The sequence below is a fragment of the Phocoena phocoena genome, chromosome 16 (genome assembly GCF_963924675.1).
Source record: "Phocoena phocoena chromosome 16, mPhoPho1.1, whole genome shotgun sequence".
Lineage (NCBI taxonomy): Eukaryota > Metazoa > Chordata > Mammalia > Artiodactyla > Phocoenidae > Phocoena > Phocoena phocoena.
The window spans coordinates 63,965,855-63,980,776 of NC_089234.1; the positions used below are offsets into that span (position 1 = coordinate 63,965,855).

General features: G+C 34.4%; 1 protein-coding gene and 1 non-coding gene across 4 annotated transcripts in view; one reads left to right on the plus strand and one right to left on the minus strand.

Annotated features, from left to right (window-relative positions):
- The window catches only part of HERC4 (HECT and RLD domain containing E3 ubiquitin protein ligase 4), a 133,319-nt gene that overhangs the window by 16,902 nt on the left and 101,495 nt on the right, over positions 1-14,922 (plus strand). For all 3 annotated transcript variants that reach the window (XM_065894787.1, XM_065894789.1, XM_065894788.1), the window contains one exon: positions 10,121-10,280. In XM_065894787.1, the coding sequence (XP_065750859.1) occupies positions 10,121-10,280 (160 nt within the window). The remainder of the gene's footprint in view (positions 1-10,120; positions 10,281-14,922) is intronic.
- Positions 7,497-7,601, minus strand: LOC136136757 (U6 spliceosomal RNA). The gene has a single exon (XR_010656691.1). It is a non-coding gene; the product is annotated as a U6 spliceosomal RNA (small nuclear RNA).

Genomic DNA, 14,922 nt, shown 5'->3' on the forward strand with positions numbered 1-14,922 from the left:
TTTATTTATTTTTGGCTGTGTTGGGTCTTCGTTGCTGCACGCGGGCTCTCTTTAGTTGCGTTGAGCTGGGGCTACTCTTCGTTGGGTGCGCGGGCTTCTCATTGCAGTGGCTTCTCTTGTTGCGGAGCACGGGCTCTAGGCGCGTGGGCTTTGGTGGTTGTGGCTCACGGGCTCTAGAGTGCAGGCTCAGTAGTTGTGGCGCATGGGCTTAGTTGCTCCGCAGCACATTGGATCTTCCCGGACCAGGACTCAAACCCGTGTCCCATGCATTGGCAGGTGGATTCTCAACCACTGCGCCACCAGGGAAGCCCAGAATTGTGTTTTTAAAAACTCTAAATTTTTCTTTGCTCATGGAAATACTGCTAGGTATCATAAATGGGTTTTCAAACCCATCTTTAAAACACATTATACCTAAGTGTAATACTCTATCAATAATTATATTTAACTGAGCTTTGTAACATTTTCTGTGGAAAAATTCATTGGAGTTTTACATTTGGGTGTCAGAAATTATCTTCACGCATCACTTATCCTGGCTTGTTTAGCTCTCTTGCTTTATTGGTTCCAGAAAGCTTAAGATAGATATTTGTGAGCAGCATTTAACTTAACTGTGTATCACATTTGAAATATAAATAATACTTTACTATAGCCACTGTTTCCTAGAGAAGAAAATTTATCAGACCAGGTTAGTTATTTCCCTAGTATTTTGAATTGGAGAAACAAAGGACATTTGTTCCTGTGGGGTTTGGGGTCAGTTATAATTTGGGGACTTACTATATCTTAAAAAAAAAAAAATTCTTTTTTTCCCTGATTACCAAAATAGTACATTTTTATAACTTTTTAAAAGTTACAGAAATAAATGATTTGAAAAGTGGAAGCCACTTTTTCCCTACATCCTAAAGATGACTACTACTGTTTCTTTATAATTTCATATCTTTTATACCTGTATTAAAATACGTAATCTTGTACACACATACATAAAGTTCTGTGGTTCTCTTTTTCATTTAACGTATTTTTATCTTTTCATGTTATACTGTATAGACATTCATTTTAATAGAAGCACCGATTTCTATTACATGGATACTCCATAATTTATTTACCTACCTGTTACTGGAAGTCACGTTATTTCCTGTTGTTGTTATTGTTGTTTCCCAAAAGGAAAGTTTCTGGGTCAGAGGACATGCATGTTTAGAATTGTAATACGCATTGCCAACTTGCTCTTGCTCTCTAAAAAGTTTTTTTTTTTGAGCTTGTATTTTAAAGATTGTTTAGAGAAATGTGTCTTTTGCCAATTCTGTGTAAATTTTTTTTGCCATTTAAAAAGTTGTTTGGTATGGAAATAATGTAGTTCGAACTAGAAACTTCTAAATTTCAAAATCAAGTTTATCTGTGATTGAATTATTCAGAATAAGTTATTTATTTCTGTGGATCACCTTTAAAACAAAGATGGTAGTACTTGGGTAACTTGACAGGAATGTTTTGAACCCAAAAATATTTATTTAAGTGTATTTGTTTGCTAGGGCTGCCATAACAAAGTACCACAAACTGGGTGGCTTAAGTAACAGAAATGTATTGTTTCACAGTTTTGGAGGCTAGAAACCCAGCATCAGGGTGTCCTCAGCATTGGTTCGTTCTAAAGATTATGAAGGAAGGATCCATTCCAGGCCTCTCTCCTAGCTTCTGGTGGTTTGCAAGCAGTCGTTCACATGCATTCTCTTTGTGTGCTTGTCTGTGACGATGATTCCTCTTTTATTGGGACACAAGTCAAATTAAGGGCCTACCCTGCTCCATATGACCTCATCTTAACTAATTATATCCTTGATGGCCATTTTTCAAATAAGGTCACATTCTGGGGTACTGGGGATTAGGACTTTCAGCATATCAATTTGGGGGTAACCCAGTTTATCCCATAATAACAAGGTTTTGAGATCTGTAGATGAAAGAGGATACAGAGTAATGATAATGTTTATATTTTCCTTCAAATAGCTGTTTTAGAATTTCGAATAAGATGCAACTTTTAAGAGATGCTAGATCAGTCTGGATCATAGTCAGTCAATACTCACAGAGCTTTTCATGGTCATTCCTGGACATGCACACATGCAGGGCTGCAAAATACATGAGTCTCCCGATGTGTAGATTCCCAGCTGAGGTTCAACAAAGCACTGCTTTGCCTTCCTGTTATAATATGTCCTTTTTGTGATATATTTAATGCCACACTTTTTGCATTTTTGTTGGTGATTTCACTGTTTAAAATGGCCCCCAAGCATATTGCTGAGGTGCTATCTAGTGTTCCTAAGCACAAGAAGGCTATGATGTGTCATAGAAAAAAATCCATTGAGGCATGAGTTTACAGTGCTGTTGGCTCTGAATTCAATGTTAATGAATCAACAATATAATTAAGATGTCTTTAAATGGAAACGCACATAACACAAGGTTATGAATTGATCAGTTGATGAAATGTTGTGATGTAGAGGCTTGTAGCAACCTAATCTTGTATTTTCCCTAGGGGCAGTCATTCGGTATTTGCTAAATAGGTATTTGGTGACTTTATGGAACATAACTACTGTGAATAACAAGAATTGATGTATTCCCAACTAGACTAAAATAAAAAGACTAAAAATTATAAGTGGAACAGTGATGGGGTTTCCTAGAAGGGTGGTGCGGTGGTGAAATAAATCATCATATTTAGCTTTCTTTTCTTCATACATTGTGCAGAGTTTTGCATTATCTTTCAAGGAAGTGTGAAAGAAGTTTGGAGTCACTGTTTTTGTAGTTTTTATTTTTCTCTTTGTACCTTTCATTAAGCACAGTTGAGAATGAAAAAAAAATTTTTTTCTGTCCATAATGGCAAAGAGAAGAAAACTGACAGAGGAACATGTTCATAATTATGAGACATATCAGAAGGTGAATGTAGATACACCGCTGTATGGATATGGTGAAATTGATCATGTAAGTGAACTCTTAAAGAATGAGTCTGGAGATGATATTCTACATGAATTTTCACAAACTCAGGAATTGGTGAACATATTTGTTAGATCCCAAAGGAAATAGGTTGTTCTTATTCAGTTACTTATTCAGATGGAAGGATTTTATCATGTAACATTTTACAACAAGAACCTGGATCTATTCTGTGTTGCTAAAAGGATGTGCAACTGTATTCTTTCTTTTATGATGTTTCTGCAGCAAAATTTATTTGATGCAGTTTGTTAGTGAACAAATGCTGAAGTCAGAGGTGGATACAAAGGTAATTGGAGGAAATAAATGATGTAGAAATGAAAACCGTCATTAGGTTGAACATCTTTTTTTTTTTTTTTTTGCGGTACGCGGGCCTCTTACTGTTGTGGCCTCTCCCGTTGTGGAGCACAGGCTCCGGACGCGCAGGCTCAGCGGCCATGGCTCACGGGCCCAGCCGCTCCGCGGCATGTGGGATCTTCCCAGACCAGGGCACGAACCCGTGTCCCCTGCATCGGCAGGCGGACTCTCAACCACTGTGCCACCAGGGAAAGCCCTAGGTTGAACATTTTAATTGGTTTTTACAAATCAAAAATGACAACATTTTGTGTTTATGGAGCAAAGAAGATGGCCTTTTTCTCCTTAATAAAACGATGCACCATCAGTTTTCAAAAATACTGCATTTTAACAGTACAAGTGTTAAGAACAACCAGAAGTAATGATGAGCTAGGGCTTATTAGATTTGTATTTGGAATATATCTGCTGTCAGTATTTACAAGATGGATATGTTATATCTATCTAGTTCTTTATCTTTTCTGTTTTTGCTCCTCTCTCTGAACAATGTATTTTTTTCCTGCCTTTTTCAAGACAGTCTCCTCCACTTAAGTTTTTTTTGCTTTTTTGTGCCTCCCCAAACTAAATGTTCCTTTTTTCTTTCCTTGAAGAGAAATATTGTGAACCATAAATACTGATATGAACAGTGTTACTTTTCTCAAACTTTTTATATGAACGTTTTGAAGCATAAAGAAAAGTAGAAAGAATAGCACAATGACCAACAGTTAACATTTTACCACGTGTTTTTATCTGTACGTATTTGTATTTTTTTTAAAAAGTACCTTATTCTGAATTACAGTCAACTGTAAGGATCATGTGCTGTTATTAAACCTTTTCCAACAAGTTTAGCATCATATGCTCATAATTCTAACATCTTCTTGTAGCTTCCATTTATCAGAGGAATCAATTGTTTTAGGTTTTTTTTAGGAATTTTTTCTTTTTTTAAAAATGTATTTATTTTTGGCTGCATTGTGTCTTCATTGCTGCGCGCAGGCTTTCTCTAGTTGTGGCAAGAGGGGGGCTACTCTTTGTTGCAGTGCGCGGGCCTCTCGTTGCGATGGCTTCTCTTTGTTGCGGAGCACGGGCTCTAGGCGTGTAGGGCGTCAGTAGATGTGGTGCGCGGGCTCAGTAATTGTGGCTCACGGGCTCTAGAGTGCAGGCTCAGTGGTTGTGGCGCATGGGTTTAGTTGCCCCGCAGCATGTGAGGTCTTCCTGGACCAGGGATCGAACCCATGTCCCCTGCATTGGCAGGTGGATTCTTAACCACTGCACCACCAGGGAAGCCCCTCGATTGTTTTTTTCATGGGCTTTCTTGACAAGTTTTTCTTTTGTTTTCTGTCCTTTTTCATATATATCCATACTCAACCTAAACTAAAGTGAATTTAATCCCTCTTACCCCTCTCTTTTCTGTTTGTTGGCCTTGAAAGGCAAATGTAGCTTGGTGATTAAAACTTTGAGTTAGCATAGTACCTGGTACATAGTAAACACTCAACAAATCCTAGCTGTTAGGTTTGGTATGAATTCTGTTTTGTTTTGTTTTTTTCTCTTTCTCATACAGGGCATCATTAAGCCAGGTTTTCTAGTGAATTTTTTGGTTTGTTTTGCTGGGTTCATTTATTCCCCCTTCTTTCTTGCTTATCATTGACTTTTTTGCAAGCCACCTTGTTTCGAGCATTCATCCAGAATTTGACCTGGATGTGAAATGTCTCAATATAACATTGACCTAACTTTCTAGCATACTGGGAGGAAACGGTTGAGGTTTTTCATTTTAATTAGCCATTTGGAAAAAATAAGTAGTTTAAAAAAATTGTACAAGAACTTAACAGTTTGTATATTTGTTGTCTGAAAAGCCTGTATTAAGTAGTAGTCCCAAGACATATGTTATTATGTTTCTTTAATAATATATTTCTCAGTAGTTATTCATTCTCAAAATAGGTATCTTAGTAATTTGATGGGGCTCAAATTCTGAAAGAACCTCAATTATTTATCTTGAGTTTTTAGTGTGTAGAAAAAAAAGTAAAGAGCCCAGTTCGGTTTTAAAGTGAAAACAATGGTTTTTATACGTTGCTTTAACTATTTTCTCTAATGTTCTATTTAATTTTTAAAATAATTTTAATTTTGAATAGATAATATATCCACATGGTTCAAAAATCAAAATAATATAAATACACATTGAGAAGGTTTGCTATTACACTTGACCACCCTATTTCCCTTCTACCCACATCCCCTATGGGCAGCTATGTTTATTAGTTTTTTATCTTTTCAAAGTTTCTTTGTGTAAATGTAAGAAAATATGAATATATATTCATATTCTTTCCTCTTCCTTACACAAAAAATAGCAAATCGTGTACATTATTCCACGTCTTGATTTTTTTCCCTACTTTTCTAATATACCCTTGAGATCTTTCCATATCAGCATGTAGCATTTCCTCTTTATTTATGTTTTCAGAGCATAGTGTCCCAGTGTGTGGATGGAATCCTTTATTGATGGATACTGGGAATATTTCCAGTGTTTTTGTTATTATATACAGCACTGCAAACACGTAAATACACACACATTCACACACACGCACATATGTATTTGTACTCTACCCTCCTAGGTTCTCCAGCTGGGGCTTGTCTAGACGAAGGACAGATTAACAGGGAGAAAAACAAAACAAGTTTATTGCCTTGCGTTTACATGCAGGAGCACTCAGTAATGAGTAACTTAAGGTGGTAGTAGAACATGGGCTTATATAGCATCTTAATAAAAGAACAATAAATAGAGAAGTAACAAGACGAAAAGGACTTTGAGTTTCTGGGGTGGCAAATTTTGGGAAGGTAAATATGTGGGGGAACTTAGATAAGGGCTAGTTAGTAAAGTTTGTTATGTAGCTTCTGCTGGTGCTGTCTCTGAGCTGATAAATCTAGAGTTGCCTCCAGTGATTAACTCTTGTCCTTCCTGGTAGAGAGGGAAGGTGGGACACTTCAACAAATTTATGTCCTGCTTTTAGGCACATAAGAGAGCAGAGAGCTTTTCTTCTTAGTGGCCTTCAGCTCAAAGCAGTCCTTATGCCAAAGTGGCATGTTTTGGGTTGGCATATTCTGCTGCCCTTTAGTACTTAGATGTATCTGCAGGGTATGGAATTGCTGGATCCAAAAGGTAATTGCATATGTTTTGTTAGGGTTTGCCACATTCTTTTGTATAAAGGTGGTTCTGTTTTATACTTCCACTATCAATATACAAAAGTGCCTTTTCCCCCAACAGATTGTTATCAAACATATGGATTTTTATGAGATGAAAAATGTTATCTTGGTGTGTATTTATAAATACACGTTTTCAAATTAATAAACTTTCTAAGAACAGTTTAAAGTTCACAGCAAAATTGAGCAGAAAGTACAGAGTTCCCATACACTCTATACTACACGTATACAACCTCCCCCACTATCTGCAGTCTGTACCACAGTGGTACATTTATTACCATTAATGAACCTGTACTGACACATCATTGTCATCGAGTCCATAGTTTACATTAGCATTCACTCTGTGTTGTATATTCAATGGGTTTTGATGACTGCATAATGATACTTAGTATTGTACAGAATAGTAATAGTATCATACAGAATAGTTTCACTACCCTAAAAATCCCCTCTGCTCTGCCTGTTCATCCCTCCCTCCCTCTAACCCCAAGCAACCACTAATCTTTTTACTGTCTCCAAAGTTTTGCCTTTTCCAGAATGTCAAATGGTTGGATCATACATTTTGTAGCCTTTTCAGATTGGCTTCTTTCACTTAGTAATACACATTTTAGTTTCCTTCATGTGTTTTTGTGGCTTGAGAGCTCATTTCTTTTTAGCACTGAATAATATTCCACTGTCTGGATATACCACAGTTTATCCATTCACTTACTGAAGGACATTTTGATTGCTTCCAAGTTTTGGCAATTATGAATAAAGATGCTATAAACATCTGTGTGCACGTTTTTCTGTGGACATAAGTTTTCAACTCCTTTGAGTAAGTACGAAAGAGCACAATTCCTGGATCTTATAATGGTATGGTTGGTTTTGTAAGAAACTACCAAACTGTCTTCCAAAGCATCTGTATCATTTTGCATGCCCATTAGCAACGAATGAGAGTTATTGTTGCTCTGTATTATTACCAGTGTTTGGTATTGTCAGTTTTTTGGGTTTTGGCTATTTTTTTTTTTTGATACTTTAGGTACTTTTTTATTGAAAAAAATATGGAACGCTTCACGAATTTGCATGTCATCCTTGCACAGGGGCCATGCTAATCTACTCTGTATCGTTCCAATTTTAGTATATGTGCTGCCGAAGTGAGCCATTTTAATAGGTTTATAGTGGTATCTCATTTAAATTTGCAGTTCCCTGTTGATATATGATGTACAGCATGCCTTCATATGGTTATTTGCCATCTTTATGTCTTCTTGGTGTGGTGTCGGCTCACGTCTTTTGCACTGTTTTTTAATTGGGTTTATTTTCTTACTGTTGAGTTTTAAGAGGGTGGTTTGTGTTTTTGTTTTTTTTTGTTTTGGATAACAGTCCTTTATTAGATGTGTCTTTTGCACATATTTTCTCCCAGTCAGTGCCTTGTCTTCTCATTCCTTTGATAAATTTTTATAATTAAGTATGCAAAATAAATGTATGGCTTTATGAATTTTCTAAGTGAACGTATTATTGGCTTCTCAGTGTAGTTTGAATTTTCATTTCTCTCATCAGTGAAGTTGAACATCTTTTCATAGGATTAAGGGCCATTTCTGTTTCTTCTTTGTGTGAACTATCAATTCACATCTTTTGCCATTTTTCATTGAATTATTGCTCTCCCCCACCCCCGCCTCAGTTAGTCTTTAAATATTAGGGAGGTTATTTCTTTATTTGACATGAATAACATTTTTCCTGTTTTTTTTTTTTAATCAGTCTTTTCACTTTGCTTTTAGTTTATTCTGCTGTATTTGAAGAAATGATTTGAATTTTCTCTCATGGGTACAGGGAATCTCTTCCTCTTTCCTTACTTACACAGCTTAATGTCACTGTCTTCCAGAATTCTTCTTACTATCTTTCAGGGCTTTAAAAAGTATCTCATGTTGCCCTGGTACCTTTTGTATGTCTTTACCTTTGCGTTTAATAACCATCCTTATCTTGCCTGTTTTTCTATAGACTGTTTTTCTATAGACTCCTTGAGGACTAGAACTCTGTTTTATTTACCTTTATGTGTCTAGTGCTTGGAGCACACATGGTATACAATAAATATTAGTGTTTGGTATGCATGATTGTTTCTTTGTTGCTTGGATTTTTGGTGCCTTTGATTTTACAGCCATTGCTATCTAATTTAAGTACTCTTCATATATTACTGTTGAACCAACCAGTCTTATTCATCCTTCTTGTCATCCTTTCATTTCTGCTCTTTACTACATTTCCTTTGAGGATAGTTTTGGAGAGATATCGACTCATTTCAGGGGCCTCTGTGAAAGATTAACAGATCTTTTGTGCATTTTACTTCTTCATAATTAAGATTTATGGGATGCTTTGATGTAAATAAATGATGCCATGCTTTTAAGTCCTTTTTCTTTTTTTTTTCGTGGGGGGAGGCAATGTGTTATATATGTTTTGTTTTTATATGTTTCTACAATATAATTTTATAAGAACATATATACAAAATATACACAAAAAGTGAGAGATTAGTATAGTGAACGTCCATGTACTATTCATCAACTTTACGAGTTATTAACTTGTAGTACTTTAAGGTAAGTACTTAAAATAACATATCCTTAGAGTTATACAGATTCCTGAAGGCTGTCTAAGGGCTGACCTCCCACCCCAAAATGCAGAATAAGTACCCAGATACAATTTGAATTTCTCTGTACATAGGGATTCAAACTTCTTTCATGTAATCTGCTTTATTATTGAACAGCTGCATTTGTACATTGATCTAAAATGTGCTTCTGAAGAAACCCTGATTCAGTTTTAACAGCTCTGCAACAAGAGACTTTCAGTTAATGAAGACATAGCTGTCTTATTAAGCTAAAGAAGGTTAATTTTTTTTTAAAAAGTTTAATTTTAAATGAAGTCTTAAAAAAAACTTGTAGTGTACTAGTAAAAAAACTGATAGTGCACATCTTAAAGAGACTAAGGAAGCAATTTCACTTTCTTTACTGATTTGTCAGTGGCTACTGACAGTCTTATGAAGGGCCAATATTTTAAATTAATTTCTGGTTAAAAGCTTGGACATGTTTTAATCACATGTAGAATTTTTATGTCTTTGATGTTAAAAGTAGCAGTCCATAAACTGATATCTATTTGTTATGGTCACATTGCCTTTCAGTTCTCTCCTCAGTGTATCTAGTAGATGCTTTATTTATGAGATCTGTAAAGAATTTGTTTCTTGTCAGAAATTGCTAATTCAGATTATTTCCTTAATTTCAGGATCACTCCATAGTAGTATCCATTTGGTAATGTATATGTCAGTTACGATTTTATTGTTAAAAAACAGCCGAGTTATTTAAATGGTTCCCTTTCAGCTGGACTCCTTTCTTTTATTGGTAATGGCTTTGAATGAAGAGGACTTTTCGGAGAGAATCTTTATAAACCCTTAATTTCTTTACCCAAATGTTAAAGTCACTTAGTATTCTGAGTTGATTATGCCCTATGACATATCTCTGTATTTACCACAGCGAGAATTTCGTATGGAACATATTTGTTAAGTTTTTGAGAATAACTGAAGTTATATTTAGTCTGTATTTCAGCATTTCCTTAGCTTTTTTGTACAAGATGAAGACTATTGTTTTATTCTTGTTGGGAGTTTAAAACTAGAATGTAATGTCTCTCTTCTTGATTTCTGTAGAGCAGGTTGTTGCGCTGGATGCTCAAAATATCGTTGCTGTTTCATGTGGAGAAGCTCATACATTAGCACTAAATGACAAGGGCCAGGTGTATGCTTGGGGTCTCGATTCTGATGGACAACTTGGCCTGCTAGGATCAGAGGAATGTATCAGAGTACCCAGGTAACAAAGGTGACCGACAAGAGGTCTTTAACAATCTTTTATAATAAATTTGCTATCTAAGTTATTCTGCTTACTACTGGGCATTTAAGAGTTGACACCGAATTACTTCTGTCCTTTGAGTTCTTAAGGCATTTACTAGGTAGGTTCTTGCCTTTAATTTGGATTGAGTGCTGTTTTTTATATACTCCATATTTCCCCAAATTATTTATGTTTGTAAAGAAAAGGGGTAGGGAATGCATACTTTATTATAAATTTTCTCTCACTAAAAATTTTAAGTGGGTTAAGACTAATTGAAACCATTAATTATACTATCTTGAGTACCTCAGCCATTGAAATATTTATTATATATTGGTTGTTTGCATGTTTCTTTCTCTTGTTTTTTTAGTCTTTATTGTTTTTATTGAATATAGAAGTCCCACATGCTTAAAGTGTAGAAAGAATAAGTCACTTTCTACGTTTTTACATAGCAGTGACCACAATTTAATTTATGCTAACCACTAATTCATCATAGAATTATTTCAAAATTTAAAAATAAGCAATGCTTCATCAATGTTGTAGTCTTACAGGTTTATATAGGACATAACCATTGCTGTAATATTAAAAACTGTAAGCATGAACATAAAGATTTAAAGAAGAGTATCCAGTTCTTTTAGACATATAATTAATACACTAACTCATGCTTAGTGTTTAAAATTATACAAATTCTTGCCTCCTTAAACTCTTGTTTTTTGTTTTCTTTTTTCCCCCTAGTAATAGTTATAGGGACAAAAGAGAACTCTCCAGGGAGCCAAGGTATTACACTAATTTTAGATATATTTCAGGTAGCATTTTTGTAATATACACATATAGATATTTTGTTTTTAATTTAACATTGATAATGTTTGTTTTGGTTTAAGAGGTAGATGTAACTACTAGGATAAGAAAATGGAGCACAGGAACTAATATATTTCAGAACAGGAGGGAATTCCCTGGTGGTCCAGTGGTTAAGACTCCACGCTTTCACTGCTGCGGGCTTGGGTTCACTCCCTGGTCGGGTAACTAAGATCCCACAAGGTGTGCAGTGCAAAAAAAAAACAAAACAAAAAAACAGAACAGGAGCTCTTATCGTTAGAAATGAGTTTTTTAAATAAAAGCCCATAACCTTCCTTCATATATATATGTATGTCTATTTAAAAACTTAAAGTATACATTTGAAGTATTTGCTTTGTTTTAGCATAGTAAAAGTTTTTTTCATCTTTAGTTTGACATTTTATGTTTGTTCTAGTAATGAACTGTCTGTTGAGACTTCTGGATACACACATTAACATGTTTTGTTTATCGAACTTGTAACCAAATTCCACAAAACTCCCCAAACAAATTTCTTCCCCTTTGTTTCTTCTGCAGTAGCAATTAAATAACACACTTTACATTATGCTTTTAGTGCCTTAATGATGGTGCTGTTGGGAGAGAAATTTTTTTCTTTAAGCTAAGTAAATTGAATTTTTTTAGTCATTTCAGTTTTGATTTCTTTCAAAAAATGTTAATTTGCAGCCAAATGGCTGTTGGCTACAAAATACAAAGCATTCATAGGAACAGAGTGATCTCACATTTGTCATATTGTCTACTGATTTTATTTCTTTCCACAAGTAATTGTTGTAGAATGGGATTTTTTATTTAAGGTTTTTAAGAACTTTGTGTTTTTAGGATTGAAGAGAAACATGTTAGATTTTCTAAGTCAGTATTTTCAAAACCATGATTCACAGCAAGGCTGTCTAGTTTCTCTTATTTTTACTCCGCTTAATTCTCATACTTACTTTTTTTTTTTTTTTTTTTGCTGTTCAGTTCTGATATGAGAAATTTCAGTCAGTAATCCATAGATGATTAGTAATGGAGAGAAAGGTAATTATAAGGAGAAGAGTTTATTATATAACGATTTATTTGAAGGTTGCCCAATAATTCTGTATCTGTGACTTTACTCTTTATGAACCTGGATGGGGACCTGTAGGATCTTGAGTCCTTTGGTTTAAACTTCTCTGTTTGTGTATTTGCTGAACATCTGTATTAATTTTCAGCTGTGTATTAAGGCATCTTTCCTGTTCAGTCTTTTCAGTTTTTCATGGACTAATCTGATTTGTTGTGACGTATATATATATAATTTTTACTGATACTTTCATGTCTTAAAGGGCAATTTAGTATTTCAGTAGAAATATATTTTTATGAAAGACCACCATTGATTTTTTTTTTTTTTCTTTTTAAATCTCAGCACCAAATCATTTTTTAGATGCAAGGCTTTTTCTAGGTGCTTAGAGATGTCAGCCAGCTTTGTAACTTTCACATACACTTTGAATAAAATGTGTAGAATATAGGAGGAAACTCAGACATATGTGAATAGATTTTTTTAAATTAGTGTTTATAATTTTCATAAGAATGATCAGAAAAGTGAATATTCACATTAGGCTGTATTTTCTTGAGAACAAAACCCATTTTTATGTTAATAGATGAGAGTATGTAAATTAAGCAACACTTTAATTTTAAAGATGAATGTAAAATTAATAATAAATAGATTATATTTGAAACTCTTACTCTTTGGTAATCTTTTCCTACTTCTGATTTTGTTTTGTTTTGAAATCATTATTTCTTGGGGAAAGACAAATTATTCAATATCAGTGGTCTCTGTGGACCTGCATTTCTGGCTAGTCATTTCTTTTTATATGTAGGATATATGTTACACCTTTATTTTAAAAAAAGTTAATCTGATTTTACTGTCTTTTAATGAAAATAGAAAAACAATTGTTGGCAATGAGGTTGTAGTTTATTTTTTAAAGTTCTGTTTTTTTGGACTTTGTAAGAAAAAATTATGACAGGATGGTATAATATGATGATTCTTGTGAGAACAGCAATTTCTGGGCTACAGGAACTAATTAAACATGTTTGAATTGTCACCTTGGTCAAAAATAAAATTTATTTTCTTGATTGAACTTTTAAAAGTATATTACAGGGAATTCCCTGACAGTCCAGTGGTTAGGAGTTGGTGCTTTCACTACCATGGCCCGGGTTTGATCCTGGTCGGGGAACTAAGATCCTGCAAGCTATGTGGCACTGCTCGCCCCCCCTCCCGCCAAAAAAAAGAAGTTTATTACAATTTCTGCCTAATATTAGCATCTAAAATACAGAACATTTCAGATTAAAAAGAAAATTAAAAAAAAATTAGAAGAGTTTTTAATGGTAGAGACTAGATCAGTTGTTAGCCTAAATTTTTCAAAATCAAAGAGTTGGTGCTAAGACTTTTCTCAAATCAGTAAGAAAGTTGTGGCTTAATTGAAAAATAGAAAATTGTTGATTATGTTTTACTGGCAAAATATATTTTTAAAACCACTTTATTGAGGTATGATTGGCATACAAAAAGCTGTACTTAATGTATACACCTTGATGAGTTTGGAATTGGCATAATATTTAATGCTTTAGTTCTTCAACTTCTTGATTATATATAATATAAACTTTTCACTAGTCCTTGTTAACAGTTGTTAAAGAATTTTACCTTAACATACAATTGGAAATGCCTGGTTTTTGCCTATATTGCCACTGTACATTAAGTTTGAAAAATGTAACAACACAACAGTACACATATTCAACAGTATATGTTTTGACTTCAAGACTTCCTAAGGGAGAGGTGTATAAATCTTATTTCCAAGTTTATTAACGTTTTCTTACAAATTTCAAACGTTTCAAAATTCAGTGAAGAAATTATTCTTTTCTTTTTTTTTTTTTTTCTGGTGAAGGAAAGTGTAGCATTTATTGCAAGGTGACATGCAAGGAGAATGGGCAGCTGATGCTCAAAAGACCCAAACTTCCTAATGGTTTTTAGGGATGGGTTTTTAAAGACAAAGTGAGGATGAGGGTCATGGGGAATGTGATCATTTCATGCAATCTTCTGATTGGTGTGTGGGGAGGTAACCAGGTGAGGTCACAGAGATTGATCACGTTATCAGTCTTCAGGCTTCAGCCAATCTGGGGGCTACATGCTCATGGTCATCATTCTCTGTCTGGTTGGGGGTCTGGTTTCTGTAAAACAGCTTCTTCCAAGGAGCTGAAATCACTTGATTCCACACATTCAAAGGCAAATGGCAAATACACCAGGCCATTTCTACATCCAAAAAGTCATGGCAGTAATTTGCAGAAAAGTCATCCAGATCATTGCAAGTTTTGATTGAGCCCATTATGTTGCTAACACTGTTCAAGCCTATTTCCTGACAGAAGAGGCCACATCACATCATATAGACCACATGAGGAGCAGCAAGTGTGGTCAGGAGGCAGAACAGGAGGGCGAAATTATTCTTTTCTTTACAATGAATAATTTTAAATGTCATAGCCATTTTAAAATGTTTGACAAGAACTCTAAACTTTAGGGAGTTATTTTAAATTTATAAGCAGTTATAAAATGTTTCCCCTAGACATCTGAATTCTGATTTTCTTTTCATAGTTCTGATTAATTGGGAATCTTCATGTATGTGTGTATATATATTTTTTATTTACAAAATTTATTCTGGCTTATTTTACTCTCCTGTTAACTGCATTTGAATCCTTTTAAAAATTGAAAACCAGAAAACATTTACATTATCTTTTTTACTCATCGGGGATTATTTTTGATGAATTCTATAAAATT